Here is an 18,021-nt window from a genome sequence, read left to right as displayed (position 1 = left end):
CGCAGAACTACCCTGCCACGTCTCGGGGCTGGTGGGATGTCTAGCCGCAGGGGATGTGCACGGAAACCTGTGACAAGCACCGCAGCTGGTGGCTGGGGCATGAGCGCAGGAAGGACCTCTTCCCACCTCTGCCACTGACCTGCGGGCTGACCTTGGGCATGTCACTTCTCTATAGCGTTCTCTCCTACCTAGCCCGTTGCTACCTTTACTGAGGGGGGAAGCCGCTTGTACAGCAGCTTGCACAGGGGTGACCAGTTCTGGTGGAGGCCTCTAGGTGCTGCTGTGCCACCAACAATAGTAGTCATCACGAGGCTGATCATGATAACGATGCTAACGCCAAGAATGGGATCGCCGCGACGGGTCTGCCCTGGCACGTGTCTGTCCTGCAGATATCTCGCGGGTCGGGGATGTGTGGCCGGGCCGAAGCAGCACTTTGCGGCTGTGTCTCCGGATCTCAGACCTGGCCGGTCCCTGGCGCCCTGAGGAGGGACGGTGTTGTCATCTCCCATCATGCAGGTGGGAAACCGAGGCACAGAGAGATTAAATGATGTAACCAAGGTCACCTAGGGACTAATCGTGGACTCAGTGTCCCAGATCGCTCCTGCTAGCATGGTGCTGTGCTCTTCCCAGGGGAATGGCTGGGAGACCCATTCGTGCTGCCCACCCTGCTCTAACTGGGACGCAACTGGAGCAGCCGCTGGTGCCCTCCGTGCAAGTCAGTGTGCGTAGGAGCCTTTAACCTCAGGACCTCGTGTCCTATGCCCTACTCCTCCCCTTGGCAGAGAATGAGTCTTTTGACCCAAACCCTGGCCTCCTGGGGTGGGGAGAGGTGGAGCTCGGCACGGCACAGGGAACAGTTTTAAATCTAGTCCTCAGTTCACTTTCCCCCTGTGTTGGTCAAACTGGTGGTCCCCGTGCCCCAGGGAGACGCGTGAGAACAACCATGTTGGCACACCCACTTTGGCACAAGCATCCCCCGGGGGAGCGGTTTGTTTTTGGGCGCCACCAAAGGCACTTGGAATCAGCCAAACACGGGCAACATCCGAAACACCTGCCACCGACCGACCTCGGGCACTCGTGAAACACGGTGACTGGTGCTCACCATCAGCTCGCACGAGGAACTGGCCCACGAGGCAGCCGAGCATCTCAAGGCCAGCTCAGACACGCGGCGTCAGCAAACCAGGGAAGCCAAACCTCAGCACCCAGATTTCTCTCCTACAATAAAGATCCTGGGCTCGGGCCAAAGCCAGCACATGCACAAAACAGACCTGTCAGCTTTGCTTTGTAGCTATTTTTCGACAACCAACTAAATCTCTGTGGCCCGACAGGGATGAGAGCGGAGGCTCGTGGAGCAAGGGAGTCAGTAAATCTGAGGGGCAGGATGCTCCAAGTAGCCCGAAACAAGAGCGCTCAGCTCTCACGCACGTACGAATGGTGGGGAGCTCATTCCTAACAGCCTGGGAAGAAGAAGAGCAGTGGCACCTCCCTGCTCTACCTGCACGACACCGGCTCCAACGCAGCTCAGCCTCTGCCCACCTTGCCTCCATCCACCTTCATGCCACAGACCCCGGGCAGGCGCCAGCCCGACACCGCACGCCGGGCTGGGTGCAGGAGCGGGCTGTGTCCTTGCAGGGAGCTCTACCTACGGCTCCACAGGGGCCTGATTTACTGGGGTGCTGGCCAGCGAGGCACGAGCAAACACCAGGGGAACCTATGGAAAGGCCAAGCCACGCGCGTGCCCTGGACCCCACTTGCCTGCCACGCGCAGGTACAACCCGTGCAGATATGACACCTGTTCAGCACTTTCCAATCGGGCACGGCTCACACAGCGAGCGCCAGATGCACCCTCGTGCCCCGCCGCCCGGCCCATCCTGTTCCAGCCCTCACCGGGGGCGCGTGGATCGGCACTGCCGGGTCTGGCTTCCCAGAGCTGAAACACTAACGTCCGTGCACTTGAGCCTGGTGCAGGGCTGGAACCGAGCCCTCCCTATGCCCGCTGGCCTGTGCTACACTACTCCGCACCCTGGGTGCCACGCTCCGGAGGCAGCCCCGGCCACGCCACCTGCTAGCCAACACAGACTTTGCTCTGTCCTACCTCCAGGCTGAAATGCCTTCCCCTTTTTGCCCGGGAGCACCCTGCCCTCCTGTTTCACAGACCTTTATAATCCACATGTCCCTCCAATCTGCATGCATCCATGCCCAGGGAGTAGCAACTCTGCACCGCGCAGCATCCAGGTTACCAGGTGTCCATCACATACCAGAAAGCACCAGGAAAAAGCCCTGCCTGAGGCCTCCCGAGACCGTCTAAAATAGCTGTTTTTTCCCTGTCTACCACAAATCAACAGAGAAGCAGAGTCAACCGCTGTCACCTTCTTCCTTGGCAGGGTCCTTGCATACCTCAGCATTAGCAAAGCAGCAGGCTTTTCCCCATCACTCTTGTTCACCAAAAGCAATCTCAAAAACACCCTGCAATAAACCCCTTGGCAGCGGTAGTACGACTGGGGTCACGGCGGTACACGCTCCACGTCCTAAATCCTGCAGGAAGGGAAGCAGGTGAGCAAACTGGTTCATGAAAGGGCCCTTGGATCGGGGCTTTGTCGAGTGTTTCTAGGACGGGATGTCTGCAAAAACGTATGTGCACGTTTCATTGTACAAACCTGAGCCGGACCCGTCTATCCTCACGAGCAAATCCAGCGCTCGGGCTGTGGCAGGGTTGGGGACGGGGGTGATCTTTGGGTAGAAGCTGCCTGAGCTGCTCAGCATTTAAGCAATTCCTGCTTCATGCAGAAGCGTCGCTCAGACCTGGAAATGTCTACAGGGAAGAGACCCGACTCCCTCTGCCAGCCTCCGTGCACGACGTCACTGGCGGTCGAGTTACCAGGGCGGCTGCCTCGATACAAGGGCAATCACGATGTCCCATTATTGGGCAGACTGAGGCAGCAGAGGCAGGGTTTAAGATACGAGAGAGACAAATTAAAGCCATCCACGCCTGGAGCAGCACAAACTCTGCAGCGGTATATTCGGAAGTGACAGTCGTTACAGCAAGGCGCATGCTTGGAAAGCTGCAGAAGAGGCTGAGGCGTCTTCTGCAAAATGTGTTGGAGTTAGGGGAAACCGTGTCTCTGGCCTTGGCCTGATGCAAAGTCCCCCGTGGACCTCCCGATCCATCTGGCACAATTTGCAGTTTTGGGGTTGTTGGTTTTTTTACATTTTTGTTGGTGTTTCATTTTCTTTGCTTCCTGAGCGCCGGTCACCGAGGGCCTGAGGAGACCGGCCATCCCCTCTGCTGCAAACCCGCTGGGACGCCCTCCGTGAAGTTTGGGGCCCGTTTAAATGGAGCAGAGTATCTGCGGCTACCTGCACACTCTTCGTGGCATTAGGCCTACCGATGAGCTAAAGACATTTGCTCCTAAAGCTTTTCCCCCCCTATTAATAAATCATTAAAAATAGATCCCCAAAGTTAGAGTCTGATGTTTCATAAAAGCCCTGCAAGCTGGTATTTCTTCTATACTCCCATAATCAAGGTTTAACGTGTATTTACATTCAAATGGGTAGCATTTAACCCCCCCCAAACCTTTGGAAACCAGCCCTGCTCGTACCCAGAGAGAGCAATAGCAACCGGCGACTCCAAGTGTATGACACGCTCGGCACACTTGTGTTGTGTCTAAATAAGACCGGGAACAAGTAAGGATGTTTAGCCAGCTGAAAGACAGCCCGTGCCCCTCGCCTGGCTGGTCTCTTCCATACGGCTATGCGCGGATCGAGACTTTATTAAACATCTCACTTGGCGTCGCACTTTTTTCAAATGGTCCTCGATTGCTGGATAAAATCCCCGGAAACAGGACCTAGAGCAAAACGAAGCAAGCCAGGCACGTGGAGAATCACTACACTGATCGTCTAGATCGTATAGCGGAGCGGGGATAGTACAAAAGTTACCGTTAGAAATAGCCCTCGGTGATGCCCGCTCCTAGCGGGCATCTTTTCAGTCGCTAACTAGACTGAGACTACAAATGTGTGTGTTTTGGCAGATAATTAATATGCTTTACAGAGCTGCTAACTTGCAGGAGTGTCTGTGACAAAACAGGAGAAAGATTTATGAGCGTGCTGACACAGTATATCAAAACTGCAAACTGTTCCAGATGTTTTTAAAATAAAATAAAACATCTCACCTTTTTACTTAGGGGAAAAAAAAAAAAGAAGAAAAAAGCCTTGCTCTGATTTACAAGGACTGGAACGAAATTCATTGTGTCGTCTCATGCCTGAGTAATTAATCTAGGAAAGAAAAATGGATGGAAATGCACACGTCGACAGCAGGCGACAGAGGAAGACCGCTTCATCGAGCCAGCTTTACTGGGTATACAATGCAGTTAAAAATATAGACATGTCTATAAGCAGATTTCTCCACATTGACCAGGGTTAACCATTTCAAGTCTTGCACAAAAGGCTCTTCTAGGACAAGTTCACAGTCATGGCAAGCTTCAGCACAACGGTTTAAAATACCAACCATGCTTAGCATTCAAAGGAAACAAATGGTGAATAACGAGAAGTTGACCAGCATTTCAGCATCCCATTTCAAAAATTACAAAGACTGTAGCAATTTGGTATTCGAGACAATATTCTGACCGGTTTAAAAATCAGTGACTACGGATCGCAGCTTCTACAGGTATTACTGCTTGTTCACTCAAAAACGAAACATTTCCAGATGTAGAAACCAAGCTAGCAAGTGACACGTACATAGAAAGGCCTCCTAAAACAAGCTATCTCCGTGTTTCGGATGAGGATATGCATGGATGCACCGTTAACCCCGGAAGACTGGTGTCGTATGTACAAGGTGATCGGCCGGTGGGGGCTGCAGAGCCAGGGCGGCTAGACATTAATGACAAACTCTGGGTTAGTATAGGAGAATCCAGCAAACTCGTTCTGGTCCAAGTTCATGATGAAGAGTTTGTCCGTAGGAGTGAGTTCGACAGGCTGCCTGGTGAACTCTTTGTCGAAGTTGGAAGCGTCTCGCTTGTCCTTCTGTTAAACGGAAAGCACAGAATTAAACACAATCATCAAGGAGAGAAAGCAGGAAAGTCATTCAACCCGGCAGACGTGAGCAACCTCGGGTGTTGGGAGGGACGCTTGCTGCCGCTCTTTCACGTTTGCTCATGGGATAGCTGTTCCGAAACGCTCGGAGGGGTTTTTTCTTTCAAGAAATACACATTAGATTAGGTACGCGACACTCAAACACTCAGCAGCCGCCGTGATACAATAAATGCAATCAGGTACAGTGTGCAAAAACAGGAACGCATTTATCCAGCTCACTTTAAATACCCAACAAAAGAGGCAAATTGAGACATGATGAGAGCACAGCACGTTACAGAAAGGACACGGAGCTCACAAAAGAAGTGCTTCTCCCCCCTTATCTGGCCGCTTTAGAAAGAACAGCGTCTCAGCATGCAAAACTTCCACTGGAAACACAGATTGGTAATGCACAGGGGAACTTAAAAGTCCTGGAGAAAGCAACATGCCCCGGTCCTGGAAATAAGCATTTAGTACAATTTCCCGATACCCACAAAATAACCAGCCAACAGATGTTTAGGAGTAGCATGTGAATGCCTTTTCTTCCCTTTTTTTTTTGTATTTTTAAGCGTTTGACATTTTAGTTGAGCTCTGGGATTGCGCGGTTTCCGCACCGTTCCAGCTATTTCAGTCGAGAGGAGTATGTGATTTTCTCCAGGGTCATATAGAAAATACACACTGGGCCAAAAAACCTGAAGTTAAATAAAATAAATGCAAGAATTACACAGCTGCAACCTTTTCCGATTCTGATGATCACAAAAATTCAGGCTTCACAGCTGCAGCAAAGCAGGTCGGCTGACGTGCTGCGACTAGCACTGAAGACCCACCGCGCTTGGGAGGGCAGCGGTGACGTTTTTGTACTCGTGCACACCGAGGACATTGCCTGCGTCATCCGAGGTACGGGCTGGCTCTACCACGGCCAAGGCGTTGGGCTGGGACGCGAGCCCAGCAGCAGCGAAGACATAGTCTAAGCACCAGAAATACTTCATCAGTAAAGAAAACACGCAGAGGGCGTGCCAGCAAGAGAACAGAAATCCCCATGCAAGTCGCAGCACAGGTCCCATTGCTGGAGAAAGGTCCCAGTAGTTTATGGGACGACCGAAACGACCCAGGCAGGGCTGTTTGTTAGCTGGAGAGAGCGGGGAAGAAGTCTCTCCCACAGTGCCCGTGTTGCACATCGGAGTAGTCACGCGGGGTGACCGCCGTCAGGCTCAAGTTCAAGTTTAGGGCCACGATGTCCAGCTTTCAGGGAGACCAGGATCCCTTGTACGGGACCAAACTTCCCAGCTGGGATAGAGTTAGACAATGCAAGAGGATCTCTTCCAGGGTTTTATAGCCTTTCACACGTGCCCGTGTGTTTTGAACCACGCTCACTCCTTCCCCGCCAGGCAGCAGCTGGGATCTTGCAGACCCCAAGCCCCAGGGCAAAGCCCACCCAGCTGGAAGGGAAGGGGGAAGACTTGGTGGGTGCTTGCGATACCGGCTACAAAAGGCCTGAGGTATCAGGAGCACGAGCTACGCCTACCAGCGATGGGGACCCAACAGATTTAGGGAGATGCGTGCTTCTCCCCCCCAACTCATTGCTGTTAGGCCCTGCAATGAAGCACGTAGTGTAACGGGCAGCGGTGCTGTGGACATTATCAAATCGCACGTGCCCCGATTCTTGGCAGCAGAGCCACACTGCCGGGGCGACGCACACGTCGCGTGGCTCGTCTTGGAAGACACAACCGCGTCGTGCCCCCTTGAACCGGAGAAGCGGTCTCCCCGTGTTGCATTTGAGGCCGTCTCCCCCCAGCCTGAGCGAGCTCTCTGCAGCCAAGGGCAGACTTGCCCAGGCTATGCATTTTTACGCCCCACTGCTGGTTTATTATCTTGTCAGCGAGTGCCAAAGGCTTTGCACAGTCCTTGTGGGCTGCAATTCCCCTGCTCGGGAAGCAGAGGCACGTAGGGAAGAGGCCCGTCACTCGGTGATTGAATACCTCGTGCCCTGACAGCTACATGGTGGCTTGAATGAAAATGCATGTACTTGTTTGTGTGCAGAGCGCGGCTGTGCACTTACCCTCAAGGCTCCTCTCCCAGCCCGGCGCCGTAATTCACCTCCGGCTTCTCTTTACTGATGAAGTGGCAGCAAGGCTGCACGTGGCCTCTGTCCTAGGGTGCTCCTTCAAGGGGCTGCCTCAGTCCTGCTGGGCTCACACAGCGTTTGGGGGCCGCAGAGCAGCTGTCCCCGTGAGCCCGGACTTCTCCCCGGGCCTCTCCTTCGCGCTCCTCAACGTGCCCTTTGCTACCTGTCGCGAGAGCCATTTTGCTCCCATTTTCAAACAGGAGCGGCACATCGCAGTGACACTCCCCAGCTGCTTGCAACCGAGTCGTCCCCCTTGGAGGGACCACGCCGGGCACGTGCGTGTGCGAGACAGGCCCCAGCGAACGTGCTGGGGGGCATCCTGGAAAAACACATGCCTTTCCTGCTCACAAGAGATGCTGCCATGTCCGGAGGGAAGGGCAAGTGCATGCTCCAGCCAGACTTTCCCTGCAGCGGGGTTCACTCTGCGCCCCTCTGCGGCAGGTCTTCACAGGCCATTGAAGCTGGGCATTCGTTTGGAGCTCACCCCTTCCCCTGATGGCATCCGCCTGCAGCTAAAATGGGTCTGGACTGGGAGGAGGCTCCATCCATCCCATCAGCTTCCTACCCGCCGTCTCTCCCAGCAAGGGTCCAGCTTCCCCTGCCCTTGACAGTGCGGATGCACAGCCCATCCGCGCATCCTGCCCTTGAAGGTGCGGATGCACAGCCCATCCGTGCATCCTGCCCTTGAAGGTGCAGGTGCACAGCCCATCCGTGCATCCTGCCCTTGAAGGTGCAGGTGCACAGCCCATCCGTGCATCCTGCCCTTGAAGGTGCAGGTGCACAGCCCATCCGTGCATCCTGCCCTTCAAGGTGCGGATGCACAGCCCATCCGCGCATCCTGCCCTTGAAGGTGCAGGTGCACAGCCCATCCGTGCATCCTGCCCTTGAAGGTGCAGGTGCACAGCCCATCCGTGCATCCTGCCCTTGAAGGTGCGGATGCACAGCCCATCCGTGCATCCTGCCCTTGAAGGTGCAGGTGCACAGCCCATCCGTGCATCCTGCCCTTGAAGGTGCAGGTGCACAGCCCATCCGTGCATCCTGCCCTTGAAGGTGCAGGTGCACAGCCCATCCGTGCATCCTGCTATCCAGGGAGCGAGGGCGATGCCAAGAGCAAACTGGGGGAACCAGAGCTCGACAGTAGGGAAGGACGGGGAGTGCCAAATGTATCGGCAGGCTCCAAAGAAAGCCATGCAAAGGCAGAACTGCAGGAAGCCTGGGAGGACGTTGTCCTATCCAAGCAGTCAAGGCAACTTCAGTCCAGGGAAACGGGGCGTGCAGGCTGCAGCACGATCCCGGGGTAACGCCGGCCAAGAAACAGGGGCCGCTTTGTAGCAGGGAGCACCAGTGCCCCGGAGCGGACACCCAGGAGGAAGTGCCTCTAAGGGGACCCGGGGGGTGAGGAACATGACGGCTTTTACGGGGGACGCCGACGCGTCGATGAAAGGGGCTTGCGGACACCAGATTCGATGGCCTTATCAAAGCCCCCACAAGAGAAGAAACAAGAAGGCCCCGGAGCAGCAAAGAGAAACCCTCGGGCTGCTCGCAAAGCGGGGCAGAGGTGGTGGCTAGCCCGGCCTCTACCAAAGATGATAAACGGGCCGCGGAGGAGGCAGGGCTGAGCCTAGGGAGCCTAACACAGATCGTGGAGTGAAGGGGAGCAAAGAGGAATTGAAGCTGGGAGTCCTGGAGTGGGGTGTGGGAGAAGCTGGGAGTCCTTGCGCTCGGGAGACGGACCCAGCATCCCCAAAGCAGGCTCCCGCGCGCCCTCCCAGGGGGCCAGGTCCTTGCCCTCCCCTCCGGGAAGTGCGCGGGATGGGCTGCGTCTTCTGACGCCTCTCCGCCCCGCAGACTCCGGCCCTCAACATCGGAGAAGACTTGCACGGGAGGGTTTGGAGACTTTCATCCCGCGGCTCCCGCTGAAGACATTTCAGGGGCCACGCAAGCACCGACGGTGGCAAGGATGGCACTGTTTCCCCGTCCGTGATACATTTTGGGGGAGGTTTGGGGGTTTCTGCATACAAGAGCAGAGCGTGTTAGGGGTGCAAAGGGAAGGATGCAGCGGGAGTCTCCAGGGACAATCCAGGCACAAGCAGCTCGGCCCCAGAGCCGGAGGGGGGGAAGAGGAGGTCACGTTGAGATGCGGGCTACTGCCGCCGGGACTCGAGCCTCCGGGATGTGGAGGGGCGGCCGATAACCAGAAAAGTCGCTGGCATATTGCGACGGCCGCAGCTCCCCACCCGGCCCGAGGGAGACCCCGACGCTCCCGGCTCCGGGCGTCTCAAGCCCAGCGCTGCGCCGGGATCCCTCCCTTACAAACAGATGCAGGTTTCCGTGACAATCTTGTGACTTATTTTTTATTTTATAATCAGTATTGGGAAAAAAAATTGGCACATTACAACTCGCAGCTGATTGATACAGAGTGACAGCCCACAGACATCTGGCAGCGAGTACGAAAGAAAGGGAGAGGATTCGTTCTTCCAGGAGAACCTCGTTTTTCCTGAAGCTTTCTTTCTTTTTGATGCCAGAAACAAACTTAGGCAATTTAAATATCAAGCGGCATTTTGTGTTTAAGTAGGAATATCTGTTCAAACAAAATTCTTTACAGGCTTCATATCAGATTTCACAATACTGTTCAATGTTAAATATCAGCTCAGGTTTGTTAATACCGGGTTTTTTGACACATTTAAAGCGCATGTAACAAACTGAATTAATTACTTTGGCATTGGAAAAAAAAAAAACCCCGAAGGAAAAAAAAAAAAAGAGTTTTTGATATGAAATAATGTAGAAACAATGTCATGTCTGGTATTACTAGGGTGACCATGGATTTGAAAGCATTTTTCAAGGGTCCTTTCAAACACCCCTCTTCTAATAGGATCCGTTGTGTTTCGATTTGTTTTTTAAACAATGCTCCGGAAAGGGCACAATCGGGAGAAATCTCTGGAAGCGGCGACCCTGGTTTCTCCAGCAATTCATCATGCTATTAGAGACCCGGTGAGGAGGGCCGGGGCCGAGCGGGAAACAGTAAGTTCAGGCCTGAACGAAGCAGGAGGTTTTGCAGCGAGTGTAAAGCCCCGAGGTGGCGAGCGAGCGGCCCCGTATCTAATCTCCCGACAAACTATTTCCTTCCTTGGGGAGTCTGCAGGATTAATTAGAAGCCTATAAATGTCACCGCTGCGCACGGGGGTCCCGGGGAAAGGTTTCGTGAAATCGCTGGCTGGCCGGAAAGGCACCGAAATAGCTGCCGACACGATTTCTGCGAGCATTAGAGGATAAAAAGAAAGACAGAGCAGAAACCGAGGCAAAGGCTTCGAGATTTCTCCCGGTCCGTGTTCGGAGCACTTGAGCCAATAAACCCATCCCGTTAGCGACAAGTAAAATTTGATTAAAACCGTGATTGCGGCGTGTCTCCCAGCACCTCTGGCAGGAAGAGCGCGCAGACACCTCTGGCTTTGAAATATGGTCACTCTAGTGTCAGTACTAAAGAAAAACCATGGATGCAACTATTGCCATGGAGAATGTCACCACAACAGCCGTTGGGACCGGATGAGAGATGCAGCAATGAGGTCTACACAGCTACTTAGCTCTTGACTTCAGCTTTTAAAAACTCAGAGTTAACAAAGGAAAATCCTTCGAATTCTGATTGGTCAATGTTCCTGATGACTTCTTGGTCGGGTGGTGTGAGGACGGGTGGATGGCGAGTGAAAAACCGGTCGAAGTTTTCAGCATTGCGTCCGCACTATGAGAGGGGAAGAAAAGAACTCGTGGTGGGTGGAGAGTGGAGAAAACAAAGCCAACGGGATGCGGTTTGCAGCCTGGCAGAGCCGGGCAGCTCGGTGAGGAAAAGAGGAGGGGAAGGGCAGGGCAGGAGGAAAAAAGAAAACGGAAAGGAGATGCAAAACAATTATGGAGTCCGTTAACTGCGAGGCTGTTTTGCATGGAGGAGCTGGAGGCTGATAAGCGATCAGGCTGCAGCGTGGCAAGTAATTGTTGGGGAGGAATGAGATGGCAGTGCAATTACTTGCCGAGCGGTTCCTGGGTGCATGCACTACCGCACCTGCCGCAGATGGTGCTGCTAAGCATGAGGCAGTGTCCCCGTCCACAGCGCGCCCGCGGGTTTACCCCCCGCCTGCTCTGCCACCCGGCAGCCAAACGAGGTGGCTGCGCCCGGCTAGTCCCGACGGTACGCAGCCAAACGGTGGAAAGCTCGCGCCTGCCCGAACCCCAAGTGCCGACACACCCCCTGCACCGCAGGAGAAATTTCACACGGCCCCCCAGCACACCACACGTGCCGGGGCGGCGTGGGCTGCATTTCCCTCCTGCAAAGCTAGCCGCTGGGCTGAGGCCTCCGGAGACGGAGGTCACCGCTGTCACGGCACTCCCAGTGCAAAAAGCCCGGATATCTCGCACGCGTTTGCATCGCTCCTTCCCTCCGGAGTTGACAGGCAACCCCTTTCCGCATCATCGCAGCATCAGCAGCACCCGGTCAAGCACCCCACAGACGTGGGCCGGTGGGCGCTGCACTGGTCTAGGAGTCAGAAACCCTCAAGTCATCACTGCCTAGCCTCAGGCAAATGGCTCAGTTTTCCCATCTGCAAACCGGGGATAATATCCCTGCAAGGGTGGGTCGAGTTATTCTTTACGGTCCAAGTCGCGCACCGAGAGGTTTGCACTCTGCATGTGCTGTGATGTCAAGGGCCTGGGTGCGGAAACACCCCAGGGGCCTTGCAAGCAGGGGTGTTTATACTGAGGGGGAGAGGAGAGGAAATGGGATTTTTAAAAAACTCAAACACGTCGAGCCCTTGCTGTGCAACCCTGTTGGGATCCTGAGCACCACGCACGCACACACTGAGCACCGCTTTCCCTTTCTGCAGAGAAATGTTTGCATTTATTAAGGTCTCCCTAGTGCCCGCTTCCTAAACGCTCTGCCTGCAGTCACAGCCAAGCTCCCTCCCACTCTCTACGGGGCTCGAGGCAGGGAATTGAGGCCAAGCCCCCGTTTACAATCAGGAAAAGCAAGTTAAAGCAGAGAAGAGACCTATCCCCAGGCCACGCGGATGAGGAAGGAACCCAAAGTTCCCAACTTCCTGCCCCGCTCCAGGGTCTCAGCCCAGGGGGTCCCCCTGCCAGAGGCGAGCACAGCTGTCCTCAAACCAGATGTTGCTCTGGTTGCCAGCTGCAATGCTCCACTGGCTCCAGCGAGCGAGCCCGCTCCAGACCAGCGGTCAGGGGGAGGGGAGCGGAGCAGGAGGAACTGCCGGTGCCCAGTGCATGCAACACAAGCCGAACAAGAGCACCCCTCATTTTGGGTGGGAGAAATGAGCATTTGGGGACACTTAATAATAGGGGGCTGCTGGGCTTGAGTGGAAACGCATCCGGATTACCGCCGCCCCGCTAGCACGACGCGGCCGCGTGCGCGTCCCATCCCGTGTGAACGGACACAACACCGTACTCGAGCGGTTCCCGCGCTCTCCCACCCGCCACGTTATCCCCCCGCGTCACCCCGACCGCCACGCAAAGGCAGCACGCTCGCCTCCTCCCCGCGCGCTCCTCTAAGGAGAACATATGCTGCAGATGCTGGGACCTCTTCTGTGGTATTTAACTTTCATTTGCTGAGAAAACAGATTTACATTTTTAATAAAAGGCTGACTTCAAAAATTAAATATTCAAGACAAATACATGTAAGCTGTCAGAAGGCCTCAGCTTCTTGTAAGCACTGACAACAAGGGTGCAGAAAAGACGGTGCTAATATCAGCCAGACCTCCAGTGCCCAGCCCCTTCGGCATGTTTTATAACCTTCTTACAGCAACAGAGTGAGATGCGATTATCCCTAAGTCACTTAAAAGTTCAGTGAATAATGTTGGACTTGACTTGAAACGCTGGCTACAGCAGCGGGCAGGCTGCTTGCTCGTCTCCTGGCCGCGTCTTTCCCCAGCACCCTGCTCCCTTCACGTCCCAGCCGTCCATGCCGAGAGTCAACACAGCATTTAGCCCTGGCTCCGAGTTAAGCCTGGGCTCAAGCTTGCTCCTGGTTGGACAGCTATGAAGCATGCACTTCAATCAATTGTAATCAATCAATAAAGAATTGAATATTGATTGAATAATCAATTGTAAAGATCAGGAGGGATCGCTAGGATCGCCCATCCTGACCTCTGGCCAGGGAGAGCCTTCCCCAGTGATCCAGGCATCAAACCCCGAATTGCTGCGTGAGCGGCTAAGACAGCCCCTCTTCGCACGAGCACCCACGTCCCGGGATGGAGACTCCACCGTCACCCAGGGTAACATTTCCCTCGGGCTCGTTACCGTCCCTGATCACAATTGCCACCTTTTCCCTAGTCTGGGTTTACCAAGACGCAGCTTCCAGACACCGGATTCGGACGCGGTGCTAGATTCACGAGCCCGTCATCGGGCGTCTCGTCTCCACGTAGATATTAAGGCTATCATTATGCACCTCAGTGGCTTTGTGAGTCAAGGCCCCGATGCGCTCACACATTCACCGCCGCATCTCCTGCCTCTTCTCCCTGACCTGACATCCAGGAGAGACGCAAGGCAGTAATCGAGGCCGCCCCTCGCTCCCGATGACCAAACCAGTACGACGCTGGTCACGAGTGCTACGCTAACTGGACTAGTTGCATTCGTTTTCCAGCATTTCAGTAGGATCGTTTGCTTCCTTTTCAATCGAAGCAGCAGCAAGCCACGTGCAGCTGTTTAGCAGCAGTGAGAAGCTAGTATTTTAATGACGTCGTCTTGTCCCGGGTCCCTCCAAACATGAAAGATATGCAAGCAAATATCTCCGGCGCTGCAAACCAGAGCTGTGGTGCCACTGGGTCACTGATGGCTGATAATCTCCTGTGATCGACTGATCTAACGCGTGATAGATATGCATCCACCTATAAGCCTGGATAGCAAGCAAAGCCCCGAGCTGGGCGGGCTCGACGAGCGCTACTTCTTTCTAAAGCACAGCAGCTGGAGCGCTCGCAGGCTCCAGGAACGGAGAGGATGAAGCGGCTGGGTTGTTTCACGCCGATCCGACGAGCCCCAGAGAGGAGATTTGGACGTTCTCCATCAAGACGTCAAGTGCCTTTGCAAAGTGCTGAGTGCTAGCCCGAGCCTTGCAATGAAACACCCGCTCTGCACGCTTGCAAAGAATATTTTAGCTGTGGGATGCGTTGGTGTCGGCCGCCTGCTGCCTAGAAGCCCTCAGATTAGCATCAAAAAATAGAAAATCAATTCACAAAAACAGAAACACAAACCCTCGAGGCTAAAGTCGCAAGACAAAGAGGCCTGAGCTTTCCTAGGCCACGCCGTCACTAATTCCCCCCGCCGCGTCCACGTAAAATAAGCGATTGGGGGGATAACTGAAGACATAGGCAAGGCTTTAAGGTTATCGGTAGGGAAATACGTGGCCTAGCAAAGCATACCTGCTAATAAGCAGCTCACCTGCAGATGCCATCGGCTCCCAGTATACCGTTCAAGCTTTGCAGGGCTTTGAAAATGTAGCTGTCACTACCCATTAGCTCCAGGACTTCTTGGTGGAGAGACGTTAGGCAGCTCATCTGAAGCGTCTGACAGCGCTAGACCCGCGCTCGCTTTAAAGAAACCTACTGCATTTTTCTAAAGCAAAACCCACAGCCCGCGCTGCTGGAGGATGAATTGGACAAAGCTGAAAAACGAACGCTGGCAAATGCATTCGGGTATCGGGCTGGAGAGGTCTGTACGGAGACAAAGTGGCTTTAATATTTCATCACGCTAATCAAAACGGTGCCAGAGACTGGCAAGCGATGACTCCTGCCAGTCTGCAAGGGCCAGAGCACCGGGGCTGAAGTATTCGGAAAAAAAAAATATATATAGATATCGATATATATATCGATATCTATATATCTATATATATCTAGATGCAATGAATTTAACTTCCAGAGTCGAGGAAAGAGTTTCGTTCCTGCAGCTCCTGCAGCTGCAAGGACCAGCCCACCCAAGGGGTCAAGGTCACCTACCCACAGCAATGCCGCAGAGTTTCTATGAGAGCAAAATAAATGCCTCAACCGCGGTGGAGGGGGAAAGGGCTGTGGGCTGCGGTTCCCATCAGCCGGCACGAAGGTCCCCGTTACCCCGTTGTGCCACATCCCGACGTTTTCCCCACGAATGCATGGTGCATCACAACCCTTTCGGAAAGCACCGAGAAGCTGCACGGCCACCCATTTTTCTTTGAAAGCGAGGCATCCCCCACAGTCCACAGACGAGCGATGCAAAGAGGAATTCCCTTTGCTGCAGGCAGTCGGCAGCTGCTCGGCATAGCGGCGCCATCTTTTACTGCCTCTAACATCCAGCCCGTCTCTCATACGGGGCGTCTGCACCGCTTTAATTTTTCCATCTAACAAGAGCCACGCAGTGAAAAACCCGCCTCATTTGAGTACTCCGTGGACGTACAAAGATAGCTCCATCCCGAATGGGGACCGCAAGGAGGTGGGAATTTATTTTACAGAAATCCCCAGTGTCTTGTCTCATATTTATAGCCATCGCAGAATGGCTTTTTTACCGCTGCAGAAATAAAGCTGTCAACTGAGAAGATAGCCTTTTTATTTGACCAATTCCTAGCTTGATCTCAAAGAGAGACAAAGGCCCGGTAAAATATTTGCCATTGATCCTTAAGATGAAATGAAACCCCATAAAGCTGGCGACGGCTAGTTTTCAACGTTATGGCAGATTTTTCTCCAGCCTCAAAGCTGAGCTCAGCCGGGCCGTGGGGCCCGGGCCCACGCAGCCAGAAGAAGAGCAATGGTGAGCTGGCTCGGTGCAACCCACGTCTGCTTGCACCCAGCCACGCTGGTCCTTGCAACGGGAAGGACGAGCTATGCATGGCAAAACTTGAGAAGCTTCGACAAGCACCGTGCCGGGATCCCTTCCCTCGTCCAGGAAACACCCGGAGCGGCTTTATACCAGGAGCGCAGAGCGCTTGTAAAACCAGAGGGAGAGCACGAGGCTCGGGCAGAGCAATGCAGGCCTGCCAAGACGCGAGGGCACTGCTGCTTTCTGCTCAGCACCTGGGAACTGTGCTAAGTCCTAGGAGAGATCAAAGTCGGGACGTGCTTGGCTGAAACGCATCCATCCCCCTGCCCTCCTCCTCCGTGCACAGCCTGCGGTGGGAGAGGATCGGGGTAGGGACGCACGGACATTTGCACCAACTCTTCCACGCGGACAAGGTGGGAACGATGCAAAGGGAGCAAAACTGCTCCAATATTAGCACTGTTTCAGCCACATCCCACGGGTCCAGCTGCAAACGTGACTCCCGTCAGACTTGCCAAGCGTTATGCCGCCAGGCACCAAGGGGATCCATCGGAGACCTCCAGATGTCTTTGAGACTCTGACCCTTGGGTATCCCAGCTGCTGCCTGGGGAAACTCCTGCAGAGCGGGCGAGGTGGCATCCTCACCAGGTAAAAAGCTAGCGGGCTAACAACATTCGGCAAGGAGGGGACTTCATGCTTAAATCACGTTGACTTCAACGTGCCTGAAGTATTTGCTGAATCGGGACCGTGCACAGCCCTTGTGCAGCTGAGATGCGGTCCTTCAGAAGGGACAAGGGGTAACACCCAGTAAATTAACAGGTCATAAACACCAGGAGGAACAGCTGGCGTTGCCTCCACTGTGCGCTGCCTGCGTGTCCGGCAAAAATCGGACTTCTAGCTTGCTGTTAAATTGGAGTTAAATTGGACCACACTGAGGAGTCCTGGCTATAAAGTGGGCTCCATTTGACCCGGCCGAACACACCGACAAGTGCAGCCCTGCACACTCATCTGCACTGCACGCTGTCACACTCGTCTCAACGTCTTTCCCTGTCACGCTCGCACAAGCACTGGACCCGGCTCACTGCAACACAAGCTCCAGCTCCAGCGGCAAGAGCGGCGAGCACGAGGCACGCGGAGCAGTGATTGCTGAAGCAATCAGCTCCAAGCAGCATTTCAATATTTATCGACTCCAAACAACTCAAATACAGTCTAATTTGTGCAATTGCACAATTATTACATTAAGATAATTTTTTGAAAAGAAAAGACGCGCGGACTCTCCTGTTGTCAGCCCTTCAGCACCGCGCTGTTTGATTTCAGCGCTTTCAAAACGAGGCGCCTGTTGAAATCACTAGGCTTTCTGTACAGTAAAGGAGCAATTAGACACCAAAAACAATAATTATCTCTCTGAGAGACAGGGAGAGCACACGAGCGTAAATATACTTCCCAGGGTAAGTGGAGACCATGCAGAGAATTGTTATGCGCAGACAAAACCTGGGAGCAGCCAAGCACAGCTCCGTGTCAAAAATGGCTGGGTTTTTGCATACCAAAGACAACTCTGAGCCCAATCTGTCTCGTTCAAGTCACTGTGATAAAGGTTAATCAAGCACCGAGCAGGAATCAAACCACGAGAGCTCAGAGACGGAGTCTCAGCTCTCGGGACAGAGCGGGCCCCAGGAGGTCGGGCGAGAGACGAGCATTGCTTTGCTGATGTGATGGTCTGGGAGGAACGTGCGCCCGTTACACCAGCCGGGCATGACAAGAGCAAACGCAGGCTTCGTTTCAACCCGGGCGCTGTGTCCGCAGCTGGCGCAACACGGCTGCAAACCGTGGACCGTGCGCAGGGGAGAGCGTCGCAGCGGGCTGCGTCTGCACAGGTGACGCCGTGACGTGGGCACGGGGCTGGCAGACCCCGCTCCTGCCACCTGGGTGCTTGCTAGCTCCCAACTCTGGCATCTACTTGCCAACGCCGAGTACCGACGTGGCCCCCGTGGTCTTGCCTGCATGTGAGCAAGGCTGCGGCCAGCTGAGCGAGCGGACGTGACGCTGAGCAC

At 54.3% G+C, this 18,021-nt stretch overlaps 1 protein-coding gene across 2 annotated transcripts in view; it reads right to left on the bottom strand.

Moving 5' to 3' along the window:
* Positions 1-4,332: 4,332 nt before the first annotated feature.
* Positions 4,333-18,021, bottom strand: part of PRKCB (protein kinase C beta) — a 168,455-nt gene continuing 154,766 nt past the window's right edge. The window contains exon 17 of one of the 2 annotated variants that reach the window (XM_006268410.4): positions 4,333-5,019. In XM_006268410.4, coding sequence (XP_006268472.2) covers positions 4,867-5,019 — 153 coding nt within the window. In that variant the 3' untranslated portion in view covers positions 4,333-4,866. Of the gene's footprint in view, positions 5,020-9,524; positions 10,926-18,021 lie in introns of those variants that run through there. The other variant, XM_006268409.4, reaches the window with a different exon arrangement.

Source organism: Alligator mississippiensis, chromosome 13, assembly GCF_030867095.1.
Source record: "Alligator mississippiensis isolate rAllMis1 chromosome 13, rAllMis1, whole genome shotgun sequence".
NCBI classification, from domain to species: domain Eukaryota; kingdom Metazoa; phylum Chordata; order Crocodylia; family Alligatoridae; genus Alligator; species Alligator mississippiensis.
Note: the sequence above shows the minus strand (reverse complement) of the source record. Positions and strands in the feature narration are given on the sequence as shown.